The sequence below is a fragment of the Nannobrachium achirus genome, assembly GCF_963921795.1.
Source record: "Nannobrachium achirus genome assembly, chromosome: 22".
Classification (NCBI taxonomy): Eukaryota; Metazoa; Chordata; class Actinopteri; order Myctophiformes; family Myctophidae; genus Nannobrachium; species Nannobrachium achirus.
This window is the reverse complement of record NC_137829.1, coordinates 10,615,696-10,643,510: the sequence shown is the minus strand read 5'-3', so window position 1 is coordinate 10,643,510 and position 27,815 is coordinate 10,615,696. Positions and strand designations below refer to the sequence as shown.

Here is a 27,815-nt window from a genome sequence, read left to right as displayed (position 1 = left end):
TTTACCGGCAGTAAGGCCAGTTGTACAGTTCTAGCAATCGTAAACACTAATAACAAAGCATAAAGATGTTAAATACGTATGTTAGATGTATATTGTTATGATCAATGGTACATTATTTAGATTCCGATCATTTTGTATAGTGTCAAATTAATGTTGCAAGATATTGAAGAGATGTTATTCCCCATGTCAAATAACAAACTTTGACATAGAAAGATGTCTAACAGCGTTCTGGACAGAATGTTGTTTGAACTTACAGGCCTCTCTAATTTCTCGATTATGTATTTTGCCTCGTCTGTGTTCAGGGCCAGTATTCATACATACTGGGGCCTGAACATTACGTAATACATTGTAACTTCTGATAACGGACTGGGATATAAATCACCCTGAATTCCTCTGTATGACTAGAGAAAAACTATCTGCCTGCCTATAACCTCACAGCATTTTCTCTTTGAATTGAATGAATCATTATGATTAATTCCAACCCCCGTGTCTGAGTCTTATTGGTTGTCGTAAACTACTTTTTGAGAGCTTAACCTATCAATGTATATAGCAGCAGTGAGTCAAGATATAAACATTGTGATTTCTTTGTGAGCTTATTTGGGGGATACATTTTCCTCTGTGAGAAAATGGAGATTAATCCCGGAATACATTTGTATATTTAATTGCGACCGTCAGGTCGCAGTTTAGTATCAAAACCTCCACCGGCCGTCCGTCCGTCCGTCCGTCCGTCCGTCCGTCCGTCCGTCGGTCACATGTCACACGTCACACCTTTGCCCTGCTCATATCTCCGCATCAGTATGACATCACACTGCTTGGTGTGTGCCGTCAGGGTCATTTGTGTACGGTGTGATGTCATACTGATGTCAGCAGTGTGATGTCATACTGATGTCAGCAGCTATGTCTCTATATATGGAGTTATATGTTGTTCGTGTCCAAATATGGGGCTTGTGAGGTCAGACTTAGTGAGATTCGTCGGTTATCTCCATATATGGAGGGAGAACCAGCTTATGAGCCGATGAGTTGTGTCAGAGTCGAGATCCTGCTTGCATCTAATCTGTCGGTAGATAATGCCGGTCTTATATAAGGGTCATTTGTGTACGGTGTGATGTCATACTGATGTCAGCAGTGTGATGTCATACTGATGTCAGCAGCTATGTCTCTATATATGGAGTTATATGTTGTTCGTGTCCAAATATGGGGCTTGTGAGGTCAGACTTAGTGAGATTCGTCGGTTATCTCCATATATGGAGTGATGTGTTGGTTATCTCCATATCTGGAGATTCAACCTTCAACGATTTTGACATCTGTTACTAATCTGTCGGTAGATAATGCCGGTCTTATATAAGGGTCATTTGTGTACGGTGTGATGTCATACTGATGTCAGCAGTGTGACAGGAGATAAGCGACCAACGGTCCCTTATCTCCCGATTAGGGAGTCTTACTGGTATCATTGTATAATATGCATCTCCAAATGGAGGAAGAAGTGTTCAGTTTAGTGGTACATGAGAGATGATATAATGCAATGATAAAACAGATTGGAACATACTAGAACAAATGTGTGGTGTGAGAAAAAAACAAAACAGGAAAACGCTTCACCACAAAAGAGAAGGTAAACAGAAAATAATCAGCTTGACAGGCAAAGACAGTATGTTGGCTGAAAAGACTTCAGAAGGCAGCAGAACCAGCAGGGTGGGGGAAAAAATATATAACAAAATGCAAAAAGTGACAAGTAAGCCAAGTAAGATGAATTATAGTAACCTCATGCAAAAAATAGTATTACAGGAAGAGTACATTCATTTGGCCGTTCTTTATGTACCTCAGTACAAAACACACTTGTCAGTGTGATGATTTGTACATACTGTAGCCTGCATGCATAGTATACTCAAAGAGAGAAGGAGGACCGCATCTGTCAAGCATTTACCACATGCCTGCAGTGTGCATACTATAGCTGTGTCTTATTAGCATTCGTAGAGTGCACCTTACCAACGCACAGGGGAAATTCATTTTCATTTTTGATGGCTACTCGGAGTCGCATGATTATGATGCATTATGAAGGGAGCAGTTAGGGGTTAAGTGTCTTGCTCAGGGACACTTGGATGCATTAGATGAGGGTGAACCGGTGACCTCCTGATTACCAAGCGGCCTCTATCTACTAAGCTACGGCAGCCTGCTTAGTAGATAGCCTGTCCAGTTTCTCAATTATTTCACTGAAGGAGTATGACAATAACATTTCTGTTTACAGACGGGTAGGATTCTTTCTTTTTCTTTTTAGTTTGTACAGACAGTAGGTCTTGTATCAATTTGGCTTATTTTCTGATTTGTACTTCGGTTGGCATGCTTGTGGTTGCCTGCCTGACGTCTCAGAGACATATCCAGAGATGAAAGAGCTTTCATTGATATGACTGGGACTGTTAAACCAGTAAGACTCCCTAATCGGGAGATACGTGACCGTCATTTTCTGTTACACATTTTGTTCAGTTGATCACTATGCTATAACATTCTGTATCTGCCCTTTCCATTTTCCAGGCCTTCCGGCTGACCTCTGGGCTGAGTCTGGGCTGCAGGGCTGCGAGAGCGGAGGGCAGGGCCAGCTGAAAAGGAGTGCATGTGACTGAGAGGTGATGAAGTCCAGCATGAGGCAGTGGCGGAGGCTCATCCTGGTGGGAATGCTGGCCTGGGCTCTCCTCTTCCTGGCCCTCCTCTCGTACTTCTTGGATGCTCGTGTGGACGAGCCCCTGTCCTCTGCTGGCTCCACCCTCTCCCAGCACCCGGACACGCGGCGGCTGGCCTCCATACAGGCGTCCCATCAGCAGAGCGCCATCATGAGTTCCAGGCCCGAATTGCCCTCCGCCTTGACCACCGCCCCTGCTGTCGTAGACCGGGAGCCCTCGGCCAGCCCTGTCACCCAGGAGTCCAGCCTGGAGGGGAGCCAGAGTCCCTATGGCGTGTATGCCAGCCAGGAGGCCAGCCGCCCAGATTACCTAGACCCCCAGAGCCTGGCTGCCTGGTCCTCCTTCGGCACGGAGAACGTGGGCTCTCATTCGGACCCCGTGGCGCAGAGCCGCGAGAGAGCTGCCCGTGCCATCGAGCACCTGAACAGAGCCGCGCGTCGTCACGGCGGAGAGGAAGAGGAGGACGAGGATGATGGGGAAGAGGTGGGAAATGGCAGGAGGATCGCGGTAGGTGGCAGGGCAGGAGGAGGAGACTCCTCCGACCTGGAGGAGTACTACTTCTCCAAGTCTGCGTCGGTGGTGCAGCGGTTGTGGCGGGGCCGTGTGTCTGCCGGTATGCTGAGCCCTCGGTTGCAACGCGCCATGAAGGACTACCTGAGTGCCAACAAGCACCATGTAGCCTACAAGGGACGCCGCAGGACTGCACAAAGTGCAAAGGAGCTGCTGTGTCAACTGAAGGCTCAGGCAAGGCTGAGGACAGTGGACGGATCAGAGCAGCCCTTTTCCTCGCTGGGCTGGGCCCATCTGGTGCCCGCCCTTCCCCTGGAGCAGCTCCACAGATGGCAGGACCACAGCCGCTTCAAGACCTGCGCTGTGGTCACCTCAGCAGGGGCTATCCTGCACTCAGGACTAGGCAAGGAGATTGGTAAGTTGAAAGTACTGGGGTATTGAATGAGTGCTATATAAGTTAGGTGATGTGGAAACTACACAGCCAGTTGTTCCTTGATGTTCATCTCCATGAATTATAAAACGATTTCGTGCACTGTAATACATCTTTGGGTCGGTCAAGGGAGGGTTTGACAGTGTCAGAAAATGGAACTATAGCATTGATCCACAATAATCATTACAAGATCTCCTGCTCTGAAATGGTGTGTGCAGGGGGAAAATTATAGTTTCTTTGGATTCTTTTTCTCTTCAGATCGATTATTGTCATTTCACACTTTCCCATACCTTTTCTTGCCATAACATTTGGTAATCACCAGTATGACGCTTTTATCCACAGTGACCTAGGCCTACAAAGTGCAAAATCAGAGTAGCCAACAAATGACAAGAAAATGATGAAGTAAATGGGGTGCAAAGAAAAACTATAAAGACAACACCAAAGTCATTAGGATACCAGGTACACACAAAACCTACAGTGGTGTTTTTCTAAACGGCATGCTTAACTAAATAACATTCTAACTTAGCATTTGTGGACAAGCAAACAGTACAGTATATTATACTGTACTGTTTGCTTGTCCACAAATAATTATTATGTCTATTATTTAAATAGTTTACAGTACATACATGAACAAGTAACCAACATAAGCAACAAGAAATGATACATACAAGAAATGAGGAGTGCTAGGGGGTGAGGTAGAGTTGGATGTGGGGAGTTTTCAGACTGCAACAGAAAATAGTGAGTCTGCAGTCCTGACTGAGGGAAGGGGGTCCAGGATGGAGAGCATCTATGGATGCTTGGAGAGATGGCCAGGGTGATGAGTGGAAGGGACAGACAGACAGACAGCTGATCTAGGTGTGCAGGAAGGGTCCTGAATGTAAAAGGATGCCATGCAAATGACTGAGGCTTCGATCTGGGCAGACTCCGTTGTGAGGTAGAGTCTGATCCTCTGTATTGTACAATGCAAACCTGTACTATCGGGTGTGCCTTGAAGGATAGCTGACTGTATAGGACCACCAGGTTCAGTTGCATCAGGAAATGAATGGAAACGGAAAGATCTTACAGGGAGTAGGGCTTTTCAGTCTGTAGTGTTTGAGGGGGTGTCTATAGCTAATTGTGCGTGCGTGCGTGCGTGCGTGCGCGCGCGCGCGCGTGCTGTTGTCTTATTGCATGCATGGTTTGTTTGACTGGGTTGTGCTTTATTCTATTGCGTGCCTCAGTGTGTCCTGTAATATGTAATATTTCATACTTAAAATGTGCATGTGTGCTTCGTGTAGAGACATTGGCATCTCTATTGGGAGTGGGAAGTGTGTGAAGTAAGGGACAGATGGCTTCACTAGAGAAACGAACCCCCCCCCCCCCCTGGTTATCGAGCTATAATATACAGTAGCTCCATCTCAAAGACATTGCAATTCTCAGGCTCAGCTGCTTGGGGCTAACTTAAACATTAAAAAGGATATAGGGCTCCCTGTCTACCTTGTCCTGTTGTGTGTAGTAGATAACACTGTCCTGTGTATATTTAGAATTGTAGATCAGTTCACAGATTATCACTAGACACAGGCAAGTAACTTTCACAATAACTGTGAAATGGCTAATTTTGTGACTTTTGTAACCGGACAAATGAATGGGAAATGTACTTGTAAATGCCTCAAAAAGTTAATGTCAAGCCGTGCATTATATATAATTAGTGGTGCAGCAGTTAATCACACTGATCGATTTTAATCGCTTATAAAAACATAAATTATTCATAATTACTGTACATGAAACCAATTGATAATTAAAACCTATTTTAGGCTTATCACTACAGTCAAAAAGTAAAAATAAATAAAGGGGAATAGCCGACACCACTGTGCGACAAAGTATAAAATAATGCTTACAGGAGTAGTTCACTCCCTATGAATAATCACCATCTAGTGTCATCATCCCTTTAGTAAATAATAACCAAATATTGATCTGGTCTTGTTTGTTGTTTAAATTAATGGAATGTTGGCAGACAGATTACCCCCTCAGCACATTTGATTGATTGATTGAATACTTTATTAGAAGTTTGCATAGGAATAGTACAGGACGGTACAGTTCAGAGGTAGAAAAGGTCTACTGAAAGGATTTAGACCACAAGAAAGCGCAAAGATGACTTGTTTGCATTGGGATCCGTTCGTACTAACTTAATGAAAAACATGTAGTTTGATAAAACTACATATGTCAAACATGTAATTTGGTTATGAGTCTAAACACTCGTTCTGTCACTGTGGCTAATGACTGGCAGATTCACAAGTGGGTCCCAAATAATTGGCAAAACACTAAGACTGTTTTGATAACATATCATGGTATTTTTCCTTTAAAACCTTGTTTTCATTGTGTGATACTGAAACACAAGAAGTTAAAGTATACTACGTTAGTTTCATTGATCCAACCCGGAACACAATCGATTGATTGCACTTCAACATGCTCCGAAAAAGGCACGCTTTCCTGGCCCACAAGATTTTCAATGTTTTCGTGGGCCCTGATCCAGAAAACCACTGCTATAGATGAATATAGGGAAGAGCCACCTGGCTGGAATAGATGGCTTTATTGTCATTCAACATATACCGTACATGAAATAATTACATTTTGTTCCACTAGCTTACTATAATCTAGAAAAATACTCCTAGTTAAAAGATGCTAAAATACTACAATACTAAAAACCAAATAATACAAATTTGAAATAAAATCCCAGTCAGTTCATGAAGAGGAACAAGATTCTTCAGCAGCATATAGGAGAAAGGTTAGGGGATATTGGACTTGTATGGGACTTTTTCACTGTTCTGCTGCTTTAATGCAGCTGTATAATACATGAACATCGTCCTGGGGTTATTGTGCACAACCAGCAGCAGAACTAGCTCATAGACTCATTATCATAGTGTTCAATTCTGAGAAAAAGAGAATGTTGCATGACAAGGGACTTAGTGACAAGATAAATGGTGTAATGTAATGATGTAATAAGCTCATTAATTATTGAACTGACAATGTCAGGCAGGCATATCTGGGCTACATTAATTCTTGAGATTAGCTTCAGCAGGAATTCAAACTGCATTGATCCAGCTCGCTCCATTTGCTTTTACCCTTGTGACTATCCTTCCCAGAAGGCCCCACTTCTTCAAAACATAGTATTGTTGGGAACGACGCAGAAATGAACGATTACTGGAAGTAGCTACGCGAGTACCATGACCCCTTTCTACAGGGCTTGCAGTCATGTTTTATAATGAAAGTGTGACTGATGACTGCAGTGCTGTCTTCAGTGTTCGAAATAGTTTAGTTTCAGTCTGTAATGTTTTGCTGCCATCATGTGGTGGATAGTATGAACAGCAGGGTAATAGGAATCTAGCTTCCCATCATTTGTCAGTTTCAGTGATGATTGATGATGATGATGATGACGATTTGTATTTTAACACTGCTATTAGTGCTATATATACAGTATTGTCATGGCAACAGATGGCAATAAAGCATATTTAAATTTACATTTCACTGTACTTTCTAGTAGTAGATCCCAACTGTAAGGTAACTATACAGGATTAACTAAATTCATGATTTTATAATTGATCATTTTAAGATTTTTGCTCTATTTCTGTTGCTATATCTTCAAATTCAATTCAAATATTTGCTTATGAAACAGCAGCACTGCTCAACGGTGTTATCAGTAGAGGGAACTGCTATACAGTATTTAAGCTATTTAATTTAATTTAATTTCAACCTTTATTTAAATTCTAGGAATACACACTGAGGGCAGGGACCCTCTTTTTCAGCGGTGTCGAGGTTACAACAACACAAACAAAAAAACAATATGCCAAGATATATACAGCAAGGGTCTTCAACAGGTTGTCCTGGCCCCTAGGGGGTCCGCAGAGTTACTACAGGGGGTCCTCCAAATCTTTTTTATATTCACCACTTGAACCCTATATGGGTCCATATTCGGAGAACTTTGGCCAAAAATAGCAGATCTACAAGCTCACAGCTTGTAGAATGGCTATTTTCGGCAAAGAGGTTTGGTGTAGAGGGGGAAAAGAGCAGACTAAGAACAGAGTGTAAGATCAAGTTTATTAAGTATTGACGGTTCAAGTGGTTAAATATCTGAAAACACAAATTGACATGAATCCAAAATATACACTGATGATTGTGCCGTCAAACGATGAAACTATATGGTATCTATGAGTTGTGGGGGTCCCTGCTTCTGCTTCATCTCTCTCTCAACTAAGGGATCCTTGGCCTGAAAAAGTTGAAGACCCCTGGCTGATATACAGAATACATAAGTGAATAAAATAACATGATCAAGAGAAAATTCCATCGCATGATTTATGTAAAGTGTTCCAGGTATGTTCGGCACCACACTTGAAAGCTGCCTTTCCGAACTCAGTGGAGGCATATGGAATCTCAAGCATCAAGTAGTCCTGAGAGTGCTTATGATTCTCTTTCCACTCCAAAAGAGAATTTAAAGGGATATTTCACTTTCAAGTTATCGAAAAAACAAGGCCTGCCCACGTATTATGAGGGTGTCAGGAGTTACCAGAAAAAAAGGACGGTTTTCATTGAATCTATCACGGATAAAATGGAGTTTGAAGCAAGGTTATCATAGTTTTGGATTTTTTCATTAGTTTTTATTCGTTTTGAGGTTTTGTTTTCAATTACAGTTTAGTTTTAATTCGTTTTTAAAGTGGGGTTGCTAGTTTCGTTTTGTTTTTATTTTTTGAAAATGCTTAGTTTTAGTTTAGTTTTGATCTAGTTTTAGTGTTAGTCTTTTATGTAATATGGGGTATTTGTCAGGGGTGAGATTAAAAAGCTCAGTAAAAGGTATTGTCTAATAAGAAATCAACAAAACATCATATTGTGGAGAGTGGCAGGAATGTTAAGACATACAACTTCTCTCTTTCTCTCATATTCAAAGTAATTCCAGAGAGGGCCATCCAACCGTATTATACAGTATGCAATGATGGGTATTATACTGTAGCTGTCACCTTAATCCAAAGTTTTAAGTGTGGTAGCTGATGAATTTCTATTTTGATTATGGCGTTTTCAGCAGTGGTGTGTTCTAGACCTTTTTTGAGGGCATACTATAATCTATGATCCATGGCTATTCCGTGTGGCCAGACCATACGCCAGTGCATAATGCCTATCAAATACGCTACTTTGAAAGGTTCACGAGGGCAGACGCAATTCATATTTTTATTTCCGACAGCAGACGCCGCATACGTGCGTTACAGGTAGAACACAGCACTGCTTTTCAGCATACACTGTAGAATGGATTAAAACAGTGGTTCCCAAACAAATGGGTTGCAAGTAAATATCCCCTTTTCTTTTTTTCTTTTTTTTAAAAATTACATTATTTCAAAAGATTACTCAAAAAATAGCGAAAAGGTTCAGAAATAAATCTCAGAATAATTATTTTAAGAAGTAGTGAAAATAGCAGATCTACAAGGCAGCTCACAAGCTGGTAGATTGTCTGTTTTCACTAGTTTGGTTTCTTTTGGGTCTCGAACTAAAACGTTTGTGAACCACTGGATAAAAAAAACTATGCACTATCCGTAAAAGAATTAAGACATATTTGAATTAAAATCAACATGTGCATACTAAATAAATAAAACATTAACCATTAAGTAACGTAGCAAGTGCATTACAGCATCCACCTTTCCTTGTTCACACACACACACACACACACACACACACACACACACACACACACACACACACACACACACACACACACACACACACACACACACACACACACATCTGCTTGTGCACTGTTCTCTTCACATGTTGCAACTTGCACCTCCTCAGAGTACTAGAACCAGTATATTTTAAGGGACGTATCTGGGGTTTCCCTCTGAAAAATAGATTATTTAGAGTTAGACCATGCATCAGCAATTTTGAGTAAGCTTATATCCATCCTATTTAATATTTAATCATATTTCGTTGAGAAAAGCCTTCCAGAACACTGGTGACTTTGCAAAAATAGCTCTTATGCTGGATGACGTACCAAACATCAGGGAGTTCTCTTTTCCTCTGCCACCAAAGGGTACAGGCCATTGCATTTTGACCATATTCACACGGTGACCATTAAGAGGATGGGGTGGGGCATGGGGTTCTAACACCTGCATTCTGTTTGATCTAATCATCCTGTCCTTGTCAGCAGTATGCTGCCTTCTTCTGCTCAACCTAATCATGGTGTGGAGATTTCGATAAAAGCCCCTGCTTTGAAAAGTAACGCTGAGAAGGCACTCGCCCTGAGCAGTGTGTGTGTGTGTGTGTGTGTGTGGGGAGGTACAGCCTCAATGTCACGGCAAGCGAACAATGTACTCCTGGAGTACGAGGAGAGGGTTTATGTACTGTATACAAAATTATGTTTCAACAGTTGACTGGTGGCAGTGATGAAGGAGGCTCGGGACTAAAGCTGGGAGCTCATCCATTCTAGTGTCAGATCAACCTTTAAGTATCATTCATCCTTGCCCTATAGCACTGAAGTGAAATGCACTGATCGATCACTGGATACACAGATAATACCCCTTTCTAATTATAACTGTAACCATCTATCATATTGAGGTTTTCATAGTTGTTTGTGAAGGGCGTTATAAGGTGAATCGTATTGTAGGGGAGTTTAAACCTCCATGCACAGCTCTTTGTGGTGTTTTTTTTGCAGTTATCCAAGTTAACCACCAGAGAGCACTCTGCCTTCTCATATGAGTCTAGCAGGCATCTTTTTCTAATGCAGATTGAAAGTGGCTGTTTCTTCATGCTACAGGTGCACACCTTAGAAGTTCAGATTTTACGGACTATAATGAACATCCACTGAATTTTCCTACTACTGTTTATGTGCTTGTGTGTGTGCTTACAGGTTGTGTGCAATGTGTGCACGGCATGCACACATCATTTGAACTGGGGCGGGGCGATATGACTTCCAAATCAGTATCACAATTATTTCAAATATTTGCTCCAATTACGATGAATGAACCATTGTAAATGGCAGATATCAAATAGCAGATCTGTAAAATCACAATGAATCACGACAGGACGTAATTGTACAGTATCATACAGGGTTAAGTGGTTAGTCAGAGTAATCAATTTAGTCGATCATATCTAAGAAATAAATTGTACAAAATTAGGGGGGAAACAGATTTTTGAGGAATCGACTAACCGACTTGAGCAAGATTAAGTCGGTTATTGGTTCTTAATAAATACGCATTATTTACATTATATTTTTATGTAAAGCCTGCTCTCTGATGTTTCCATCAGATTCCCATGATGCAGTTTTGCGGTTCAATGCTGCACCAACAGAGGGATACGAAAAAGATGTGGGGAACCGAACGACCATTCGCATCATTAACTCACAGGTGAGTGTGTACGGCTTTACAGGATGAATGGTAAAGACCATATAACTGACGCTTCCCTAGATGGTCAATGACTCACTAAAACACACGAAGGGAATGCGGCCTCACCAATGTGATGTGCTTTGCATGTGAATGAACCATGATGACTCACACAAAACGGACATATAAATGCACACATGCACTTACAGTGGGCAATTGTGTTTCACATGGACGCGCATATTTGAAGGTGTGCGCGCACACACACACACACACACACACACACACACACACACACGCGCCAAGTGTTTTTTTTTTTTGTGACTACAAAGCGAATGCTGTTGTTACCCTCTTAGTGTTGCAGTCTTCCTCAAGCTTTGAGGTTCTGTACGAACATGTCTTTTGAATAGCCTATAATGAGCCAGGAGGCAAATGTACCCGTGATGATGGGATGAACATTTTTCCACTCGTCGGGTGCAGGATAAAGTCAACCATGTGCCTCCTGTGGTAATCATAGAGACGCCAGCCACTGTTTTTCACCTGGCAGCCAGCCAGCACTAGCAGTGGTGTAAAGTAACTATGTACATTTACCTAAGTACTGTACTTAAGTACAGTTTTGAGGTATTTGTACATTACTTGAGTATTTCCAATTTCCAATACTTTCTTACTTTTACTCAAGTACATTTTGAATTCCGGACTTTTATTTGTAACAGGGTATTTCTATTTCTGTTATTCAGTATTGATACTTTTACTTCAGTACTTTTTTCCACCACTGCATTTCACAGGGAGGTTGCCCTCCCTGCCAAACAGACTTCTTAGCCAACCAGCAGGGGTTGCTAGTGCAGCAACAAGAATATTGTCGATGTCATTGGATCTATTGGTAACACAGTTTTTTCCCCTTTTTTCTAAAAAGTAACAGTTTTGGACATGGGAGGTTTATACCCAGCAATGACGATGGGGACTGATCATAAGTCCGACCTCTCAATAGTCCGACCAGGTTAACATTCACCAGGTTGGCATTCACCAGCGTCGGCAGGTTAGCATTTCACCAGCTTAGAATTCACCAGCATCAGCAGTTCACCAGGTTAGCATTCACCAGCGTTGGTTTTACTGAGGTTAGGGTTAAGCTTAGGTTTAGGTGGTCGCCACTGGTCGGGTCGGAATAATGGGAGGTCGGAACTATGACATCAATAATGATCCCTCACTGGCTTCACACCTGTAGTGACCCGCTGCCAATTACTGTGTATATTGGAATGCCCGGGCCAGCCAGAAGCACCGCTGCAGGGCATAGAACCTGAGTCGCTGCAGTGATTTATTATTTTATGCTTTAACTACTGAAAAATAGCAGATATACAAGCTCACAGCGCGGCTGCGAGCTTGTAGATCTGCTATTTTTGAAAAATGGTGAAATTAAGAATTTTGACCCGATTCTATAAGTGTCTTTTGAATCCTTCTAAGGTTTTTGGAAAAACCTATGTTTCTATGTCAGCAATCTGGCTAGCCATCGTCAAAGTTAACTGGAGCTCAGTTAGTCTGTTCTTGAGAGACTACCATGTCAGTGGTTCTAAACCTTTTCATGTGAAGGACCCCCAACATGATATGTATTTAGCCACAGACCCCCATGTCAAAATATTTGGTTCCGGGAACCACCCAGAAGCAAAATTTGAGTTACAAACGTTCGCTTTAAAAATACATTTATTCAAAGATTTGCACAAATTTTCATGATTTTTCAAAAATAGCAGATCTACAAGCTCGCAGCGCGGCACGCTGTGAGCTGCTATTTTTCAATAGTTCATTAAAGCTCTCACATATTTATTTGGTCAAAAAGCACTGTACATTGACTTCCATTATGGATGACCCACCTGCAGATTCTGGCCAATCCTAAACATCGATTCAACACCAGCTCTCTCTACAAGAACGTGACCCTGGTGGCCTGGGACCCTGCCCCTTATGCCCTCAACCTGCACAAGGTATGTCTTATCAAATACTGGATGTATTTGTATGTATGTATGGATAGGACTGGATGTAGACAGCAAGGTCATATTGAATTGGGTCATAAGTGTACCAAGGTTACGCTTGCAATCCTGAGGGGGCGTAAGTAGCAAAGGCCATGCATGGAAAGGTTACATTTGTTTGTCACCATGCCATAACTACATAGGTGTGTGTGTGTGTGTGTGTGTGTGTGTGTGTGTGTGTGTGTGTGTGTGTGTGTGTGTGTGTGTGTGTGTGTGTGTGTGTGTGTGTGTGTGTGTGTGTGTGTGTGTGTGTGTGTGTGTGTGTGTGTGTGGAGGACATGCACAAACGTTACATTGCTGCTTATCACACATCGACCTTTTACTTCCCCGCCTCCTTCTCCAACCCCCCCCCCCCCCCCCCCCCACTGCCATCCACCATCTAACGTTGTGATTCCCTTTCCCAATCCTTTGTCTACTCGCCTCTTGTCTCTGCCCTCTGCCCCCTCATCTCTGCCCATCAGTGGAATACCGATCCAGTTCCACCCTTCATCTGTACCACACTCACTCGCTGTGCACCGTTTCCCTCGGCGTCTTCGCTCTCAGCGTTATGTGTTCAGGGTTATCGGTTGTGACGCTGCTGCTATTTTTATCCTGCACCTGTACCCCCCTTCCTCAAATGGCTCCCACTTCCCCACCCCCCACCCTCCGTTCCAGTCTACAACCTGTCATTTTATTGCTTTTGCGTCATCTGATGGCTGGCCAAATCAGCTCCGCATCTCTCTGCCACTTGCCATCGCTGCCGTACTCCCTTTACTCCCCCTCTCTCTCTCCTGACATATAGCTCCCTGATTATTCAGGGGAATGTGCCTTTTGCACCATGCAAGAGAGAAAAGACTTCGAAGCCTTCTGAAGGCTTAATATACCAGGATTTGCACTGCAAAATTGAAATTGGATCACACCCCTCCTTACCTTGATCCACCCGTAACCATCTGAATTGCTATGTTCTCCTTCATTGTCTCACAATTTGAATTAATTGTAGTGTGACCTTGAAATGGAGTGGCCTCAATTTAAGAATGTTTTTTTCCCTTCCCTGTTCTGAGTGTTCCTTCTAAAGGATGGACTATTGTTAGTGGTGTAGTCTGAGTGTTCCCAACCTTTTATTCTTTGCAGGTGAGGTCATTTGTCTATAGCCCCAATGAACCTTGATATTTTCCAGGCCTAGTGCCCATGCTGGGGTGCCGTGTCATTGTGCCAACGGCGCATTTCTCCGACGTCGCGTTGGTCTGACTCGCGCCATTACTAACCCTATCCCTATCCCTAACCCTAACCGCACACATAGTCACGTAGTCAGAGTTATGAGATGTCGGACTTATGGGCAGAAGTCTTTGACAAGCTCATTACAAAAACAGCTAATTTACCATGCTTCATATAGGAGAAAGGTTGATTACTTGTCAAATACACAATCACTTTTTTCAGTTGGGTTAAATTAGCTTTTGTGTGTGTTCTCCCTGTGTACTTCTTGTTCATTATAAACCCATTTCTCTTAGCTGCCTGCAACATATAGAACTCTACTGAACCACATAATAGCCTTATTTTTTTGAGCGGTACTACCCGCTCCAATATGTGGCTTTATGTGTAGTAGAAGCTCGGCCGCCCTTTGGGCCGGTGGGGCGAACGGTTCTCGAGATATGCGGATTACATACACACACAAACACACACGCACGCACGCACGCAGAGACTTCTCGCATTTATTGTAAGATGTCCATGTGTGTCCAAATTGTCCATGCAAAATGTACAGGCCATCAAATACTTATTATGTTTGACCCTCCAGAAAAATGCGATTATGTGATCGCAGAATTTCCCACATAATCAGCCAAATGTCGCAGATTATGCGGGGGTAGCATTTTTTATTTTTACAAAAAGGGTGCATAATCGCATATTTCCACCCACATATTTTGCTACATTTTGCATATTTCGCAACTTTTCACATATTCTGCATATTTCACAATTTCGCAACTTTTAGCATATTTCATAACTTTCTGCATATTTCGCAATTTCACAGCATAAAATCACATAAAACCCCTGCATATTTAATCGCAAAGGGTTTCTGGAGGGTCTATTATGTAACCGAATGTCCATGCAAAATAGACAGGCCATCAAATACTTATTACGTAACCTTATGTCCCTTTTCTGATTGGACAATATAATGATGAGACATCATGTGGGTCTATCATCATCATCAACACCACTCACTTCACACAGGTGTGATTTTTAAATTTTAAATTATTTTGTTCCCCTTTTTCTCCCCAATGTGATTTTTCCAATTGATTCCTCCTTACACACATTTTTGTGTTGTCACTGCTGTTGTACCCTACTGACTCCCCCATCGGGAGGACTTTAATTCTACTCCTCACGCCCAACACTAATTTGCATAATAAAGAATTGAACACTAGTACAAGCTAGATAACAAATCAATTGAAGTCTTTCATTGCCATCTCTGTTAAACTGAACAGCTATATTCTCACATCATAGTCGTGGGAGTTCCCCACCTGAGTATGATGTAAGCAGGGACGTGCTGGCCATTGGGAAAAGCGGGACAACTCCCGAACGGCCGGTTCATTCCCAGCCGGTCCAGGCAGGCCATTAGGAAAGAATTAAAAATAAAATGTCGGCGTTCGTTCCATTTTGAAGGCTGGGCGGCCAACAAAGTAAATCGTCACTGTCGGGCAGAAACCTCGTATCTCGAAGTTTCAAATTTCATCATACAAGGCCTTCACACAAAAGTAGTGAAAACAGCAGATCTACAAGTACACAACGCCTCGCACCGCGAGGCGTTGTGTAGATCGGCTGTTTTCACTAGTTTAAATCATTTTTAAAATGATAAATACAAAACAAACGGTTTTGGACATACAAGGTTTCCACCCGACAACGACGAAATATAACTCATGTAATTGGCCCACTGGCTTGTCACTTGTCATGATCTGAAATGGCAAATCTTTGAGTAGCAGCAGCGCTATCTCTCTCTATAGCGCGCAATGAGGGCCTCTCCAACTCTTTTTCCCGGGCTGATCTAGGGGCCCAGCATGTCCCTGGATGTAAGTACAAAATGTGTCAAAATGGTTAATTGAGCCTTTCCCTCATGAGTTAAATTCAAGTGGGCAATCAAAACGCATCACAATGCAACACATTTTGAGCTAATCTTCAAACGTTTGCCTATTTTTTTAAACAAATAATCGCCCAGAATATTTGTCTAGAATAGGGATGCTATGGTTCACGTGTACAAGAACCAAATGGACCTGTAAGCGTCCATTTGTACACTGTCAGAGTTAAAGTTGATGAGGAGCGAGTGAAGAGGTATTTGAGGTCCTGGCATGTCCAGCAGACCATGTACTCTTGTGTTGCAGACTGTAATGTGCCTTCTCCGTTCCCCACCCTCTCTTCCTCAGTGGTATGCCAGCCCAGACTACAACCTGTTCAGCCCATATGTAGAGCGCCGCAGGCAGGACCCTGGCCAGCCCTTCTACGTCCTTCACCCCGGTTACGTCTGGCAGCTCTGGGATGTGATTCAGGGAAACACGCAGGAGAACATCCAGCCCAACCCGCCTTCCTCTGGGTTTATAGGTGAGCACGCACGCAAACGCACGCAGGCACACACACGCAAGCAAGCATATGCAAATACCACACTCCTGCCATAATCCTCTCTCCCCTGCGTTCTGTCCTATACTGTACGTATGTATCCCTTTGCTTCTGCATTAGTGTGCATGATTGTGCGCAGTTCTGCGCACACAGCCTCGCACCTTTGTACTGAGGGATTTGATGAAATGTTCCACGTCTTCCTCTGATGCTGTCCACGAGGCGTACAGATCGACTCTGAATTACTCTTCAAAGCAGTGAGACTGTGGATATCATAGAGGACTTATACTAGTGGTGCCCCCATCTCTCACACTCTCCTGCACCTCTCCATCTGCTCCCATTCATCATTGTGTGGTGTCTGCCAATGAGATATGGTACACAGACAGATGCACCCATGCGTTCACGCACACACACACACACACACACACACACACACACACACACACACACACACACACACACACACACACAGATGCGCGCCAGAGATTCCGTTAGCCGGTATTTACCGGCCATTGGCCGGTTAAATGTTTAATTGGCCGGTAATTATAAAGTCCACCGGCCACCGTGGCCGGCTGGGAAAATGCCTCTTAGGCTATTTTATCATTTAATCTTATTATTCACATAATTATTTGTCTAAAGTAGTAAAGCTACAACCATTAACTCATTGAGTGCCTATCCCGAATATGTTCGGGATATATTATCGCATACCAGAGTGCCTATCCCGAACATGTTCGGGATATAAAAAAAAAAAAAAAAAAAATTTTTTTTTTTTTTGGACCCCATCAAATCTAGTGAACATGATTTCAATCGCGATTTTGCATGTTCCACCCCCATACAACCCCATCTAACATACAGGGCAGCCATGTTTGTTTACATAACATGTAAAACATAATGGCGATTATCTCAAGAATGCCTGAACGGATTTCCAATCGGATTTTTTTGTTTGAAAGCTGTGAACAAACTGCACAAATCCACATCAATGCAATCCAGGATTGCATTGGATTTTTTAGAGCTCATTCTTCTCTGTTTTTTTCCCATGCATGAGGTGTGCAAGGTTTAATCATGGCTAAGTTGACGAAAATAAGGCTTCTAAAATGCTTGGTAACCAATAGCTAACTTCAAGCTAACTTCATCCTCTTCCTGTACATGCACAAAGGAAAGTGTTCAGGCAAGTCATGGCTGCAGGGCTTCTGCATATACCAGCATATCTCTATGGGATTTTCTATGGCCACTGGGCGCCCTCTAGTGGTGAACGGGGTGGCACTCAAAGAGTTAAAACCTATCATAATTTTAAATTTGTATCATGTTCTGTGAGTCTGTCTGACGACAGCGGAGCTCACCGCCACTGCTGCTGCTTCATGCTGCGCTGTAGAGGTGGGACGTTCGCGAACGAATCGAGTCTTTTGAACGGCTCTTTGAAATGAACGATAGCATTGTGAGCTAGAATGAGCCAGTCTTTTGAACGGCTCTTTGAAAGGAACGGATCCCAGAGATCCGGCTCACTTCAAAGGGCCATAAATCCCATCTCTACTGCGCTGTGCATTGGAAATATCAGAGCTTCAAGCTCACAACAAGGTGAAACGCGCGACGCTGTGAGCTTGTATGTCTGCTATTTTAGACACGCACACGGCCTTACGGAGAAGCACACATCACGTTTCACAGCTGACAGTTCCAGCACCTTGTAATAAGTGTTATAATCAGAACAGAACTGGGGTTCTTCCGAGGTAATCAAGCTGGACCCAGTAGAGTAGACGATAATGAAAAAGGGACCCGAACTCTGTGGAATCATGGATATTATACAAGCACGCACATGACTTTATGATCGCATGGATGTGATGCCATTGTGGTCAAAGCAACAGAGGCAAGTCAACCTTCCTTGCGCCATCATAACATAACATTAACAAAATAAAACAAATGTGTGTAAAAGGTTTAATGAGACGTGAAGCCAAAATCATATACTATTAACTTATTAATTTGTAGGCCACTGTGTGGCAGGGCGCGCAAACGGTTCGCTTGAGTTGCGCGCCCACTTTAACCTATTCACTTCTTTTTTTTGGCAAGCGATACCTCTAGGCTACATAAGTAGATAGTTAGGATATTATTTTGTTGGAACATATTGCAATTGCATCTGTGATAAAGAGGAAGGAAGCCCAGCGCAAACATAAAATGGTGTAATTATCAGTTGGGTGCACCATGCAGATACAGTATCTCATCTGCAAACACGTATGTGACGTTCAATATAATATGGCCGATAAATTAATTGATTGGCCGGTAAAATATAATCCTGCCGGCCAACGTGGCCGGCCCCAAAAATGCCTAGCGGAAACCCTGATGCGCGCATGTACAATATATGCCAATCTATCTATCTTGCACAACAATATAGGCAGGCACATACATATATCATATATTATAATAATTGCATTATGTTATTGTTAAATTATAACAAAACATGCATATTAAACCTTTTATCCAATATATTGTGCTAAATTGGCAGTTATGGTCCTGTGGTTGACCCACGTCATAATGAGAAAGCCAACATGTGAATTCTAAGATGGCTTACTGTTGCAGCACACCTCCCCAGCAGATATGACAAAAGATTGTAACTGGACCCGTAGCCAAACCAATTTATTTTATGTCTGTGTGCGTTCCCTTTACGATCCGAATGCTGTCATTACATCTTGGTTATTTACATCAGTCGACAGTTGCCATGGCTGCATGGTAATTGGTGCTGTAGGACCCTGGCACATGCTGTGCAATTTTCTGTCCTTTTGAATAAATACAGTCATCATGACCACAAGAGCAAAGGAAGTCGGTGCTGAACATCAAGTGTCTTCAACGTTTTCAGGCAAAGGACCCCTTAGTTGAGAGAGAGATGAAGCAGGGACCCCCACAACCTGTTCATAGATTCCATATAGTTTCATCGTTTGACAGCACAATCATCATTGTATTTTGGATTCATGTCAATTTGTGTTCAGATATTTAACCACTTGAACCGTCAATACTTGATAAACTTGACTTTTCATTATGTACTTATTCTGCTCCTTTTCCCCTCTACACCAAAGCTCTTTGCCGAAAATAGCTGATCTACAAGATCATAAGGCCTCGCAGTGCGAGGCGTTGTGAGCTTGTAGATCTTCTATTTTTGACTAAAGTTCTCAGAATATGGACACTAGGGTTCAATTGATAAATATATAGGGAATAAAACAAGTTTCTAACACACAAAGATTTGAAGGACCCCCTGTAGTAACTCTGAGGGACCCCCTAGGGGTCCTGGACCCCCTGTTGAAGACTGCTGCTGTACATTAATAATAGACCAGTGTTTCTCAACTACAGTATAGATTTGCAACCTTTTTTGGGTCGCAGACCTGTTTTTACGACACGCGTGCATATCTCCTTGTATGGGCAGTTCTGTCCGTGACGTTAATTAGCTCCATACATGGCGTTCCGCGCTCATACGGACACTCATACGGACACTCATATGGACACTGTCAGTGGCCGTATGGGCACGGAACTCCATGAATGGAGAAGTCCACATGATAAATCATACATAGCCTAATGCAGTGGTTCTCACACTTTTTCATGTCAAGGACCCCCAAATTGACACTTATTAGCCTGTGGGCCCCCATTTGAATAGATATGCCAGGGACCCCCATAAGAGAAGATTTTTACGGCTCTAGTAGTGATTCATTTCAAGGACCCCCAGACATGTATTAGGCTACAGACCCCCATTTAATAGCATTTCTATCTCTGAGACCCCAATTTATATTGTAAAATCAATGTTAATTTAACTCGGTGTACAAATAAAACCAAATGGACCAAAGTCATTGAGTTACATACCCATAAGGGTTCATTTGGTTCCTAAACTATCATTTAGCTGGGGATCCCCTGGAAGTCCAAGGACCCCTGGGGGTCCCCGGACCCCACTTTGAGAACCAATGGACCAATACACTTCTTGGACACATCAATGGTGAACGTTTGGAGATTGTGATTGTTTTGACACTTGCTTTGACAAGTCATCATGCCAATAAAGCTCCTTAGATTGATTTTTCTTTTTAATGCTGCATAGACCGATTTCTCAGAGCGGCAACCATAACTGCGGTGTCAAGCGGCACCTTTGTGTGTGTGTGGCTGTGCGCCGACAGTGCAGCTACACGGCAGCGCTCTGGAAAAAGGTCTATACACGTGCCAAGCCGAGTGCAGGCACTATAAAGCAATATGGGTAGAACCAAGTTTAACCTATTTAGACCTGTTGTAACCTAATACGTTGTTATACCTTATAACACACACACACACACACACACACACACACACACACACACACACACACACACACACACACACACACACACACACACACACACACACACACACAGGCTCTAGTTGTACAGAAAATGTGTATGAAAAAAAGAACTTTGTTTATTCACTAAGAATTACAGTACACAGACTAAATAATAAACTATTCAATATTTGACATGTCAAATCATGCATCCGTCTCTTTGAAAGCGAGTGTTGCTCATGAGTGTTGCTCTCGTGACAGAAATGCTTACCCCCTAGATTCAGGTAAAAAGACAAACCTCTACCTCATACGTAAAAATGTTAAAGGACCATACAGGTGTCAATACATGCCATTGTCTATATACAGGTTCTCATTCAGCGTACTCCTTCAGGGTATGTGGGAAAAAACAACTGGCCGCTGAAGACACATTTTTGAACATACATGAAGTATCGGCAACCAAGAGCCTAGTTAACTTAACTCTGCCAAACACATTATGGCCTCTTTAAGACAAGGATCTGAACACGCTGCTGCTACAGTTAGAATCTTTTTGGATTTGGCATGAATGAGGACTTTACAATCAATCCCTTTTTGTAATTTTTTAACTTTGTATCTCTTGTTGCCCATGATTGAAGCTGCAGTACCTGATTATGTAAATCTATTTAGATTTAATAATAATAAAAACGAATCTTTTGATTTCTTTCTTTCTCACTGTTGCACTATATGGATATGTAAACATGGATGTACATATTTTATTACTCTATTGTGGTGTTCCACCCACAAATAAATTACATTATCTGTGGGTGTCTTTTTATGTGGGTATATACAGTACATGCTTCTCGAGTTTGACTTGACGAAGAGCCCAGGCTCTTATATGCACCGGTTCTATTCTTTTCCGATATTTACAGATTCTGCCATATCTACATAGACCACTAAATTGTTATGGCTTTATCTTTAAATGCTGTATTTTATACTTTTTCCCAAATTATTGATTCATTGTTGTTCTGATGGCAATCATTGCTGTAAAGTGTTCATTAACAGGTGTCTCCCTGTCTCTCCAGCTCTTTAGGAAATAGAAAATACATTTTCAGGTTGGGATACCAATTATATCCAATCAGGAGAGAGAACTCATACAGGATAAACAAGTGAAATTGTAAGTGATGACCTAAAGAAGTGTGCAGACAAATATTAAACTGGATCCCTCTAAAATGTAAGGTGTTTACAATGGGTATTTAATACTAGATTAAATTGGCAACCCACTTGAAAATAGACTTTGTTTATTAAAGAGCTGGAGAGACTTGGAGACCTGTTTATTGAACACTATGTAACAATGATTACTATCAGAATATAGAGCTTTTTTATCCAGAGGTGATTTTCAAGTGAATCTGCACTTTGAAATGCACTAAAACACAACAATGTGGTGTCTGGTGGTTCAGCCCTGTTAGTGCCCAGACCATTATGCTCCTCCTGAGTGCGAGGACCCGTGTTCAAATCTGACCCCCATCTTGTCTTGCATGTCTCCTCTATCTCTGCCCTTGGTTTCCTGTCTCTCCACACCGATCCATTTTAAATAAAGCTCACAAATGCAAAAAAATACATTTTACAAAACACACACAAAAGAAAACGGCAACTCAAAGACAAGGTAACTCGACAAGAAATAACTGCACAATTAAGTTCACTGTGTAGTGAAAAAGCAAGTTTCATAATTAATATATTTTCTTTTTTGTTTCTTTTATTTGCACTGGTGCAACTCCAAATTCATGAGCACTCACCAAAATATATGTATGCGATTGTTATTATTTTGATCTATACAAAACCCAATATAATAGTATGGTTTCAATTAACATAAAATAGTGAAATTAGCCATCGGTAGGACACCAATGTATGCAATATCCTGTGGTGGCGGTTCCAGGATTTAAAATGTAGTTCCACCCATCTCTTCACTGAGCATGAGAGCTGAGAATATCACATTTCTTCTACACGGATTCCAATTACATATCCAACTATCATTATCATTTTTTTGTTCAATTTGGTAGCTCATTTGTTTAATATTATTAGAATGTTTAAGTTGTAACTGAATTGCAATGCAAATATGGTAACCTAAATAATGTTATGTTTATGCCCACGCCTTTGTAGAAATGTTGTGAGATAACAGGATGAAGTGAGAATAAAGGCTGCAACTAGGGGTGTAGTGGAGGGTACATACATGCATCATTACATTGACCGCTGCGTATACTCGCGGGCATCAAGCAGGTTGAGTGCTGTCATAAATATCCTGTACATCTTTCAGTGGGCTACATATTGATTCTGAAACTGTTTCAATGCTAATTTGTTGCACTCGATAGCAACCGTGAGTTCTCCTATGACTATTTCTCTACCTAGAGGGGAAAACTCCAACAGCAACATAAAAGGCTAGACTAGAGTCTACGCATGCACACCGGTTCTCCCGTGGAGCAGGCAGCCTGCCTCTCGTCACGATGTTCGTCTCAGAAAATCGCTTGTCTCGGTTCTCAACCTGAAAATACTTAATCAAAATAAGATTTTCTGACACACCGCTGAGTCGCGCAGATAGCACTGGACTGTTGGCGAAGCAGCGATCTGCGATGTCTCCAAACAGTTGTACCGATGAGCGTGCTAACTCCATGGTACAGACACAGAGCCCCTGCGCAGAGCATCATTGTTTTTTTGTAAACATCCGTATTCTGAATTTCCACCTGCCAATCGCTTTGTAGCGAACACCAGGGTGCTATTTTGAGCTCATTTCAAAAAGCAAAATGGATATAAGGTCTTCTTTTTACAAAGCAAGAGATAAACCAGGACCTAAACTCACGTCACCAGACCTTCCACCTCGGAGGAAAAGCCAGCAGCCTCACACACAACACCGGTTCGCGGTAAGAGAGAGAGAGAGAGAGAGACAGACAAGACAAGACAAGACAAGACAAGACAGACAGAGAGAGTGACAGAGAGAGTGACCGCATTTACGCACTGCCCACTACTGATTTGCAAATTGAATTGCACAGCAATATTATTTCATAAATGACCTAAACATGGTCTGGTCTAAAAATGTCATCCCTTTTGATTTTGAAACGGAAACTTCGTTGTTGTTATTATATCTTTATGCTTTCTAATACTATTGCTTGTTATTATTAGTTAATATTTCATGATCCGACGTTTCAAATTTCATCCCGACGGTGTGTATAAATTGGTGGCAAGACTTAACGTTCTTATTTTGATCATAAGACCCAATTACTGAACATCAAGTATCCAGGTTTGCTTCAGAATATGTATGACACTGACTTACTAAGACTCTACATTTGGAGTCAGTAGGACAGTGGTTCTCAAACGTTTTACTCTCAAGGACTCCCATAACTCTGAGTGTACAAATGGAACCAAATGGTCCATTTGGTTCCATTTGTACACTCTGAGTTACAGACCTGTGAAGGTCATTTAGGGTTAGCTCTTTATGTGTTGGTCTACTAATTTTGTCCATGGCAAAAATGTAATTTTAACAAAACTGTCCACCACAAGCTAATACGTATGTCGATGACCACTGCTCACAAGGCATGTGTGTGTTCCTATATGTCAAGGAAAGTGGAGTGCTCGCTTTAGTTCACTTGACGTCCCGTTATGGTCGCACCAGACAAATTATTTGCACGTACATGAATGCTCCCAATTATTACGGGGTCACACAGGATAAAGTTCAGGAGAATTATGTAACCAAAACAGGCAGTTTCTGTTTCATGCCATACTGAAATGTATGGATTCCACTCTCTTCCTTGGAAATCAATCACACCTCAATATGCTTTGGAAAATGTTTGGAAGTACTGTGAAGTATACCATGAGTCGTAGTCATTGGGCTAAACATCCCAGTCCACCAGTATGGTCCTTTAAGTCCTAATTGTTTTATACCAACGTGGTTGTGGGAGATTTGACACGTTCTTTTTGCTTTTGGACTTTTACTTAAAGTTGAACGTTTTTACATTAAAGGCAAGTTTATATTAAAAAAGGAAAAATGCAGTTGACACAATATTAAGGCTCACAAATACAATAAATATTCTATGAAACAATAAATCTTGAAAAATAAGCCATGTTATACAATCTCTAGCATAGACATAATTAAAAGCCAGATATCTGATCTAAAAATCAGTGAGAAAACAGTAAAACGTCAGTGCCCACACACGTAAATGAAGAGAACACTGTTTTCTTCATGCACAACATTCGCTCCCACGTAGAGCGCACAATTCAACTTGTTGCTCTGTAGATGCATCCGGCTTCAATTCACATAAGTTTCTGCAGTATTGTTCACAGTCACAGACTGAGGCAGAGAATGGGCACCAGATTGTCAGACACTACACATGGCAATGTGCAGCATACAGTAAGTGAGTGACCAGCTACTAAGGATAACTACCTTTTCTCGACTTAATCTACAAATCAGTTCTCACTAATACTCACTATGGTACCGTTACCATTTCTGTCTACTCACTCTGTCAGAGGTGGACTTTGGATAGCTTGAAAATGTACCTGCTGGTGACATCATCTGCTGTGAACTTTTGTTTTTTGTGTAATGTGTGTGACAAGTGCTTTATTCTGGCCAGGGTCCTGCTTTCCCTCATGGCCTTGTTGATGGTACTTCTGTTCTGGAGGTGACTACGTGAGGGTGGCTGTGCTCAGTTGCTGGGGTGCTGCAGCCTTGGTGGAGGACACTGGGTACATGGGCATCACAAGCCACCGTGTTGCTGTAGACTCTGCGGGTTAGCTGGACGACCGTGGTCTTGGAGGGCATGGAGGAGAGGCCGTTGTCCATTGACCGATGCTTGCAGTGGAACAGAATTAGGAAACACCTGTAAAACTGGAGAGGGAGAGAGGATGTTTGATTGTCATACTATATGTGTACACACACACACACACACACACACACACACACACACACACACACACACACACACACACACACACACACACACACACACACACACACTCACACACACGCATGCACACACAGCTATGCCGGCGGTTCATAGAGCGGTCATTCCGTGCCAGGGGTGAGATGACCTTGGTCCGCCTCTCTCAAGAGGCTGGTCACATGGACCTCTTCAGAGCTTGGCCAGGCAGAAATCCTGCTGCCTTAGTGTGCTTTGATGTGCTCCAAGTTGACGGGTATTGCTGTCTGGAAAGAGGAAATGCTCCACTAATGGCTTGCTGCATCAGTGAAGTAGCACTTTTTTTTAAATGGTTAGTGTGGGTCTACTAGCTCATTAAACACGTTACATAGATGGCCTTGACAGCTGCCTGCTGGGATACATGTGCAGAGGCTACCCCTCTCTCCGGCTCCCGTTCTCATCTAATGCCTGAATACGGCGAAGTGATTTACCTGGTTAATAATGAACCAAGGTAAAGAGTGTGGATTAAAGTCTGCACTGAGTCTGCAGCATATCTGTTAGTTATGAGAGAAGTTCATGAAGCTTATATTTAATCCACAAAGCATAGAAATGAGGCAATACAAGGATGACCGCCAGCTTACAAGCATACAACATCAGAGATAAAGCATGCAGCTAAATATTTTCATCATGGGGTGGGATCTAACTCTTGAGAGAGGAGCTGTCTTGTGACAAAGGGAAACAATGCAGAAGTGGCACAGGGAACATTGCAGAAAGAGCAGTCAAACGTTTGCAGGGACTGGACTCTAAGCTAATGTATGCATGAGCATGTTTTAGAGTCATTTCGTGGTAGCCATTTCTTGTTCCCGATATATAATGTTATTCTCATTACGAAATTGCTTAAAATATCTGTTATTGCCTATCGTTTAAACAAACCTAGCACCACAAGGGGCGATAGAAAAAACATTAACTTTTTCCAGACACAGAAAAGAATGGAAAACCAAAAGACATGTACTGTAGGTACATGGCTTAAATGTTTTTGTGTTGCTTCTCATGCTGATCACCGTATAGGTCGGTGCAGGTCGGCACCAAATGAACCTCACTTCCCATAGGATGAAATGGATAAATGGTCACTGCACTCACATTTAAAAATGCATTCCATCAAACTTTTAGATTCTCCTAGTGTGGAGGAAGAATTCTTAGGATTGTACTGTGATTTCTCACTATTTTCTCAATATTGAAATGTAATTTCTGTTGATTGTAAACAATAATAGCGATTCAAAACAGTTGCCCTTCAAACCCCACCTCCATTCGCCGTCATCAGAACGGAGGGAGCGCTCCTCGTGATCACCGCACCAGAGATGCTATTGCTCGCCCAGCTGCAGTCCATGGAGCCTAATTTATGCTCCGTCCATGACGGTGTTGCGTGCAGACCTCTAAGCTTAGACCGTACAATGAATTATACATTTCTCGATAAGGCCGCACCTCACTAGCTAAGCCAACACACGAGGAGGTTGAATGAATTGAAACCAGCGCTCCCTCAAAATACAGGTTTGGCGATCTGTTGGGAATTGATTACATGATACAGTCACCTGTGCATTCAGGTTTCTGCCCAATCACATTGCAGGAAAACTTGAAAAATATCCAGACATCATACACAGATACAGACAGATAGAAAATGTAATCCCTAAAGATGTGTTTAATCTAGAAACAAAGTTATCGTTGAAGTCACACATTTGCTCTTCACGCTTGTCAGATTTGGTCAAAATGTGTTAATTCGCTACGCAAACACAGGAATATTTGCCCTTCTCTTTCGGAAAATACCAAGATCTTTATTTTCACCTTCAACTTCTGCATTTAACATAACTTACCCAGACACCACCACCACTACATTGTTCCGATTATGGAAGTACCAGACTTGGTACAAAGTTAGTGTAAACGCTGTTGTATTTGGGTTCACCACACCATCTGGATGCACTCCCAGCTCTGTATATGAGGCTAACCATTGGCCAGTTTGATGAGCCGTTTGAGAGAGGCAGAAGTGGTCCTCAGCTATTTGAAACTAACGTATTTGATTTGTCTTCATTGCAGGCATCCTCCTGATGATGGCGCTGTGCGAAGAAGTGCACGT

General features: G+C 42.2%; 1 protein-coding gene across 1 annotated transcript in view; it reads left to right on the top strand.

Annotated features, from left to right (window-relative positions):
* Nucleotides 1-2,621: 2,621 nt before the first annotated feature.
* st6gal2a (ST6 beta-galactosamide alpha-2,6-sialyltranferase 2a) overlaps nt 2,622-27,815 on the top strand; it is a gene marked incomplete at both ends in the record, with an annotated part of 25,402 nt that continues 208 nt past the window's right edge. Inside the window, 5 exons of the mRNA XM_080753169.1 lie at nt 2,622-3,597; nt 10,876-10,973; nt 12,815-12,916; nt 16,348-16,522; nt 27,776-27,815. The exon at nt 27,776-27,815 is cut by the window's right edge and continues 208 nt beyond it. Of these exons, the coding sequence (XP_080609295.1) occupies nt 2,622-3,597; nt 10,876-10,973; nt 12,815-12,916; nt 16,348-16,522; nt 27,776-27,815 (1,391 nt within the window). The remainder of the gene's footprint in view (nt 3,598-10,875; nt 10,974-12,814; nt 12,917-16,347; nt 16,523-27,775) is intronic.